Source organism: Orycteropus afer, unplaced genomic scaffold (assembly GCF_000298275.1).
Source record: "Orycteropus afer afer isolate SDZICR_OR568_19922 unplaced genomic scaffold, OryAfe1.0 scaffold00448, whole genome shotgun sequence".
Lineage (NCBI taxonomy): Eukaryota > Metazoa > Chordata > Mammalia > Tubulidentata > Orycteropodidae > Orycteropus > Orycteropus afer.
The window spans coordinates 1,546,596-1,554,434 of NW_006922035.1; the positions used below are offsets into that span (position 1 = coordinate 1,546,596).

Below are 7,839 nucleotides of genomic sequence, written 5' to 3' on the forward strand. Positions count from 1 at the left end.
AAAATCTACTTGTCAGTAACACTGGTTCATGACTTTCAGTTTGCACTATATCCTGAAGGCATAAACTATATCTAGAAGGGCAACATGCTAAGAAAAGCTTTTTAACACTTTTCACTTAATTTGAAACCCAGCACTCCCGCTGACTGAGAAGCAGTGACACGCAGTCACCAATCGTGGTGGTTAGGGTTGTGTGTCAACTTGGCAGGGCCTGGGTGAGTGGCTAGGCAGCTGGTTGATCCCCATGAGGAGACTGGCAGTCAGCTCCACGGTGGGATCTACCACAAGTAGCTGAGTAGCTGCTTTACGGATGTGGTCTGCTTCCCGTATAAAGCAGCAGCTTTGGGGATGGTCTCTAGCCTATGGCACGCTTGAACCCTGCCTGTAGCTGTGTCATTGTTCAGCAGCCTGCCATGCTCTGCCGACCTTGGGACTCTCAATGGACTTGAATTAATGGCCTGCCGTGTGGTTGGTAACATCAGGACTGTGTCTTTTCACTTGTCAACTTTGGGTTTGCCAGCCTCAGCCAGCAGCTGAGTGAAGAAAAGCCTCCAGCTTCAGTGAGCCGGGAGCGGGAGGCAGAGCTGAAGCCCAAGGCTGTGGGGCCCATACCCAGCGACTGGAGCCTGGCACTTTGAACTCGGACTTAAAGCCTCCAAACTGGGAGAGAATAACCTCCTGTTTGTTCAAGCCTCCCACCTCTGGTCTAGTCCTGTGAGAGCGGCACCAGGTGACCAGAATGCCCATCTGCCATCTGCATCACCTCTACTGCAACATCTACTCGTGCTCTTCTGGGGTTTCTCTGTACTTTGTACTGGAAACCCACTGGGTGGCTGTACGATGTAAAGCCAGGCCTTAGTGTGGAGTAGGTCAGAGTCACTGCTTTTGAGAATCAGAGAGCTGCAGTTCTCGTCCACTCCTGACTCAGGGCATGTTCAAGCCCTGGTGGCCTCCTGCTGTCCATGGGTAAAATGCCAGACCAACGAGGATGCTGGACAAATCACACAGAGACCTCATTAATGGGTTTCAGACTGCAGGTGTGTGCATGAGTCAGTCATACCAAAGACACACTGCCAAATATAGAACAGTTTATTTAACAAAACCACAACTCCCAGATCCATGTACAGAAACAATACAAAAGCTGAAGCCTAGTCCAGCAGTTCAAGTTCCCATTAACACTCCGAATCGTTCCTAGCCGCCACGGCTAACTGTGCACAGAACGCTTTCTCCCTACATCCCCCATCGTTGGTGGGCAGTCTTAACAGGACTCAAAGTAAAGCTGAACCGCCGAGGCAAGCTGCAAACAGCTTCCAGTTGTTTGAGTTGTTTTGTACCTTCAGATGGGCTACAGAGGCTTAAACACTTCTTGATGCATGTTCTTACTTAAAGAAAACTGACATCAATTGTTGGATTATTACTATTATTTTTTTGAAGCAGCAAATAAAATAAAGTCATGACCGGCCTGAACCACAAACTTGGTGATGGCAAGATCTGGCAGACGATGGAGACCACGTATGTAACCTTTACAGGTGATTTTTGCAGCACCCAAGAACATTTTATGTTTAGAAACAATGCCCCCACCCTCAACAGATGTTCATTCATGTAAAGAGAGCCAGAGAGCAACCACATGACTTGTGGAAGGAAAGAATAACACTTGTTTACATTGATACGTCAGCCCGTGGAGGTGTGGTTTCTGAAGGCCCTGTCACTTCACCCGTGGGGGTTTGCTGGAGAAGGCAGGTCGGTCTGGAGTGGTCAGGGCTCCGACGAGGAAAGGCCGTGCACCCAACACCTATCCCCGAGCACAGGGCTGCAGGCCACAGGCCACACTAAGGCACTCACCTAGTTTATCTGGAGAGAAGAAGAAACTAACTCAGTAACATGCAAGGGTCCAAAAAGGCTGACATCTCATGGCCACGTGAAGCAGCTCGTCCTCAGTGCATCCCCCAGTCACGTGACCACTGTCACGTGTCCACACATGGGCCCAGTGAATGGGCTTTGCAAATGTCAGGTCCTCCCACCGGCAGGTGTGCCATTAGCTCGGGATCGCTGCCGGTCGTATTTCACAGAAACAATAAGGAACAGCAGGAGGGTAGCTCCTTGAATAGCAGCCAGAAGAAAAAAGTAGTAGTTCAGGTAGCAGCCGTTAATATTACCTGCAGGAGAGTGAAAGGCAATGGACACATGTCAGCTGGGCTTAGAGACACTGCAGCGTTTACTGCTGAATTGGCTCCCCACTAAAGTCGGGCTCACTTTTACCTGTGGCCTGGAAAATACCACGTTTCTCTAATTCAAAGCCGTGCCCACGCCTCTAAAGACAGTGGTGTATCTGATCGGGGCTGGGGCCAGCACTCTATCAACACTCTGGCTTGTGATGGAGCAGGGACTCTCTTACCCTCAGGAAAAGTCTGACACTTCACGGCCACGTGAAACAATCTATTTACCCAGGAAACAGCCATGACCGTGACAGCTGCCGGCCAGGGTGTGACCCAGGTAGAGCAAGTGGTGGGATCGGAGCAGATAAGGGGTGCAAGGTAGCCCAGGGGACAGTGACAAGCAGTTCTCTGGCCAGGCTGCCTCCATGAAAACCACTGAGTCCACTCCCACACACTGGGGAAGCCCTGGGCCCCCGCCTCCCATCCGGGTCATTTCAGAGTAGACGGTGGCTCTTACCGAAGTCTGTGTGGCTGCTCATCCAGCCGATGGCTTTGACGGACACGAGGGCCAAGAGGCCGGAGCCCACAAAGGACCCAATGCCGGAGAAGAAGAAGAACAAGCCCATGATGGCGCTCTGCATGGACTTGGGGGCGGCCGAGTACGCAAACTCCAGACCTACGAGGAGAAGGTGCAGGCAGGCCGTAAAAGGAGTGGACCTCCCACCGCTGCAGCTCCCACCTGACCCGGCCCCAGGGGCACAAGGTCCCAGTCGGGCTGTGGGGCCTCCAGCCATACAATTCTCTCCCCCGTCTCAAGATGGTACCAACACAAGCTCCTGAGAGCTAAGGTTAGGACCAAGCCGCTGGGTCTCCTGTTCACCGTGAGACTTTCGAAGATAGGTAAGTCAGTGAGGCGGGAACTTAACCTCCTGCACTCAAACTTCAAGGTAGTGGTGGATCTGTTGGCACTTGCATTTGCTTTGTCTTTCCTCCCAGAGGAGGAGGTTGGAGCAGCACAATGCCCCTACGTCCCCCAGTCAGGGGTCTGGAGACAGAGTACACACGCTCTCTACGACGGGGAAAGGGCTCATGAGCCCTACTGCAAAGCAGGACTGTTAAGCCACTTTATCAGTTATGTTCATGAATTCAGATTCCCCTAATAACTGGGCACCAATCTTTGCAATCTATCCAGTAGTGTCACTAGGGCTGACGTCATCAGCGCGGTAACTCATGGTGTCACCCCGCCAAGGACCTCCTCCCAGACCAGACCACAAAGAACGCTTCATAATCATTATTATGAATTTTAATCAGAATAACATGTGATAAGTGCAGCTGAAAACCGCTTCAATATAGTATTTCTCAGATTATATGAATGCTAACAACAAAACCGTTTTATAAAAAAATCTGTCTACACGAAATCGTAACTTAATTAGTAACGGAACAGAAGGCTTTTTTTTTCCCCCTTCTTTTCCTCCGATTATTTCATCCTCAAAAAAATTGATATGGGTTCACAAATACTAATGACCACAATGTTTTAGCTAAAACACCAAAAAATTTGACAAAATTGGCAACTATAAAACACATGGGAGCAAGGAACAAAATGGTGTGTGCCTGCAGTGTGTACAGATTCAAAGCCTCACTGTGACCGGGTAATAATGACAGCTCTGACCCGAGCGCATCCTAAGGTTCAACAAGTCAACCAGCACTGACTATTCACCTTACAGGCATCTGTAGATGTATCAAAGCTGGGCTTACAAGGAATGTTTTGTTATCATAACTGTAGGGATATTTTTATACAATAGAATAATAAATTTTATAAACAGTCTCCAGTGTGGCCCGCAGCCTGTGACGGTGCACCCTGGTGTGGTGCCTGCCCCAGTGAGGTCCTGGAGTCCAGCCTGGGAGACAATTCCACCGTGACTTACCTTGCTCCCCACGCTCTCGCGCAACCTTGAACGTGTTTGCTGAGTGGAGTGGGGACCACTGCCTCCCACGCCCACAGGCCAGCCTGCCTCCTCAGCTCTGGAAATCACTACTTCTCCCTGCCCCCTCACACCACAGCCAGCCGGTCCGCACAGAACACTGTCCCCACCCAGAAACTGACTGGCATAAAGGAGAGGCCTGTGGCAGCACACGTTAAAAAACAGACTGGGTTTCTAGAAACGTCTGCACTGCCGTCATTAAGAGCCTGGCCCCATGCGGTCTGCCCAGCAGGACTCTTCTGCCCCTACCCTCTTCTGTGGCACCCACAAGGCAGCTGATGAATCTTCATGAAAACACTTTGGGAAGTGCTGTCCTTATGCCAAGAGAGGAAAACCCTAACCACGTATTGCTGTTTATTTTCTGATTCATATTCGTAACCACACATGCCGGCCAAAAACGCACAGTGCTGTGCTATGTCTGTGTCAGCACACCCTAACAGCACCGTAAGCATGCTGGTCTTCACTGTTTCGTGATGCGACTCGCGGGCGGTGCTCGGGAAGCTCACCTGCTATGCTGGCGAAGATCTCACTGATCCCGATCAGCACGTACTGTGGAAGCTGCCACCAGATGGTCAGGTCGGCCGCGTGATACAGGACACCTCCGATGGTCTGGTTGATGGTCTTATCTCTCACGAGGTTCAGCCGCTTGCTTTCCAGAATTCCTAGGATCCAGAGGAAGTGGGTTGGAGACGGTTTACGTATTAACGTTTGCAACTAAAACCTACAAGTCTGCTATGAAGACACTGGAACTGCCTGAACGGGTAAGTGTCCAATCATACAGCCTCCTTCCCGGGTGCCCACACCAAGGCATCTTCCAGCTCTCAGCTTCCCCAGGTTCCTAAAGGGTACAGACCACATATCTATCTCATGTGCGCTTTTTCCAACACTGTGGATTAAAGATGTGCGCGGTATCTCTAACATTAGGCTGGGAAGAAAGCCTCAAGTCCTCAACGCCAGGATGACAAAGCCAGTCTCTCCCAATTCCACCACGAAGCTAGACATCGTTATCAAAAGTATAACAGAAACAGGAGTTCCGGTCAGATGGAGCAATAGGCAGACAAGACCCTTGTCAACAAAGGAAAAAAAAAACCAATTGACACAGATACAGAAGATAATCCTGGAGCCCTGAGCTTTGAAAGGAACTATACAGAAGTGGGTTAGGCACCAACTAGTGGAAAAACCTGAACGAAAACAGTGAGTACAGAGCTGTGGACTGTCAGCTACTCTGATGGGACCAACAGCCTGTATATTCCCAAGTGGTATTGGGACCTGAGAATTGACCTAAAGATCAGCCCTGGTCACCAAGGGCTGCAGGGACAACTGTTCTGGTAGCCTATGACTAGGAAGGGAAACAGCAAGGAGGCAGACAACCTGAGCTGTGGACTTTCTGCTGTCTGGAGGGTGCAGACATTTTGAATATTTATATACAGCAGCCATTTTGAATGCTTATAAACAGTGGCCATTTTGGATATTTAAAGTGACCGAGGGCACAGACATTTTGAATGTTAACAACAAGTGGCAACCATTTTGGATTTTAAAGTGATAGCATTCTCATTTGGATTCCAGGGACCTAAGAACAGGCTCTGTTTGCCAAGGTTGGCAGGGACATATGAGAGGCTGACAACAGGAAAGGAGACAGGTGGTGAGTGCGTAAGTGCTGTCAACTAGTGAATAGAGGAGCACAGCACAGTACCCTGCCTGTATAGATAACATATAAACAAAACAAAAAAACGAAAATCGTGGGCTAGTCACTCCAACATGTTGTTGTTGTTTGCCATCGAGTCAGCCCCGACTCACAGCGACCCCTCCTTGGGTTTCCAAGGCAGTATCACTACGGAAGTAGGATTGCCCAACCTTCCTTCCAAGGAGTAGCTTGGTGGGTTTGAACCGCCAGCCTTCTGGTGAGCGGTCAAGTGCCTTAGGCACTATGCTACCAGAGCTCCTACTCCAACATACAATCACCAATTAAATATAAACACAAAAACATCACAATGCCTCGGAGACAACAGAGCATCACAGTCCACACAAAGAAGCAAGATAAAGCAGGAGAAACAAGGGCCCAGGATACAGACCCAAAACACATCCCTGAGGAAGATGCAGCACTGGAACTCCCTGATAAGGAATTCAAAAGAATTATATTTAAGTACCTTCAACAAATTGAGAGACAGATAAGGAAAATACAGAGAAAACCCTAGAACAATTTCAAACGACAATACAAGAACAAAATGACAAAATAAATGAAACATTAGAAATGACCCAAAATCTCCACACGGAAATCCAGAATAATGATTAATCCTAAATTTTCAGAAATAGGTAAGACACTGAATGGGCAAAGGAGCAGAATTGAATCAATAGAGACAGAATCAGGGAGACTGAAAGCAAATACCTGAACATTCCTTGGAAAGGGATAAATCAGAAAAAAGGTGAAAACAAAATGAAGAAAGCCTAAGGTTCATGTGGGATTCCATCAAAAGGAATAACCTACATGTAATCGGAATTCCAGAACAGGAAGAGACAAATAAAATCACTAAGAAAATCGTCCAAGATTTGTTGGAAGAGAATTGTCCTGGTATGATGAAAGATGAGAAAGTATCCATTCAGGAAGTCTAACGATCCCCAAACAGGATAGACTCCAAAAGAAAATCACCCAGACATATATCATCATCAAACTCACCAGAACCAAAGACAAAGAACCATGAGAGCAGCATGGGAAAAACAAAAAGTTACCTACAAGGGCAACCAGTAAGAGTAAGCTTGGATTTCTCGACAGAAACCATGCAGGTGAGAAAACAACGGGATGGTATATAGAAAACCCTGAAGAGAAAAATTTCCAACCAAGAATTAGGTATCCAGCAAAATTGTCCCTCAAATATGATGGTGAAATTAGGACATTTCCAGATAAGCAGAAATTAAGGGAATTTGTTAAAATGAGACCAACCTTACAAGAGATGCTAAAGGGAGTCCTTTGGACAGAAAAGCAACAACAGCCAACAACTGACCATTAACACACATGATGATATAACCCAGAAACCAACCCAGCTATGGAAGAAACCAAAGTAAATAAGCCTACAAGATTGTTAACAGGGAACCAGAGACGTCAACTGACAAATGAGCACAACTACAAACAAAAAGAGGGAAAAAACTGTGTCATTACAGAACTTCTAAATGACAGGGAAGTCAAGACAACTATGAGATAGAACGGCCTGTTCTAAACTTGGGAAGAAAACTATAAATCACAGGTAACTTCAAAGGAAAATGATACACCTTCACATCAAAAAAGAGGACCAGCATAAATATTCAGCAAATACTAAAACAATGCAATGAAAGAAGTGATAAACAAGATTCATAAAGAAAATGAACTCAGCATAGAAAATTATAAGGAACAAAGAAATCAACACCATGAAAAAGCACACAACAAAAATGACAGCAACAAATTCATATTTGCCAATAATTACATATCTGGCAAGGGACTTATCTCTTAAGATTTATAGTGGAAGAGTGGATGACCAAACTATGGTACATACACATAACGGAATGCTGTGCAGCACTAAAGAATAATATAGAGTCTGCAAAACACTGCATAATACAGATGAACTTGGAAGACATTATGCTGAGTGATATAAGTCAATCACAGAAGGACAAATATAGTATTAGTTCATTGTTGTGGAGGGTCAAGGAAAGGTTTACATATGGAGGGAAACTTT

General features: G+C 46.9%; 1 protein-coding gene across 1 annotated transcript in view; it reads right to left on the reverse strand.

The window, feature by feature from the left end:
• Positions 1-2,004: 2,004 nt before the first annotated feature.
• SLC15A4 (solute carrier family 15 member 4) overlaps positions 2,005-7,839 on the reverse strand; it is a 22,558-nt gene continuing 16,723 nt past the window's right edge. The window contains exons 6-8 of the mRNA XM_007954224.1: positions 4,642-4,797; positions 2,671-2,829; positions 2,005-2,153 (exon numbers count right to left, since the gene is read on the reverse strand). Of these exons, the coding sequence (XP_007952415.1) occupies positions 2,005-2,153; positions 2,671-2,829; positions 4,642-4,797 (464 nt within the window). The remainder of the gene's footprint in view (positions 2,154-2,670; positions 2,830-4,641; positions 4,798-7,839) is intronic.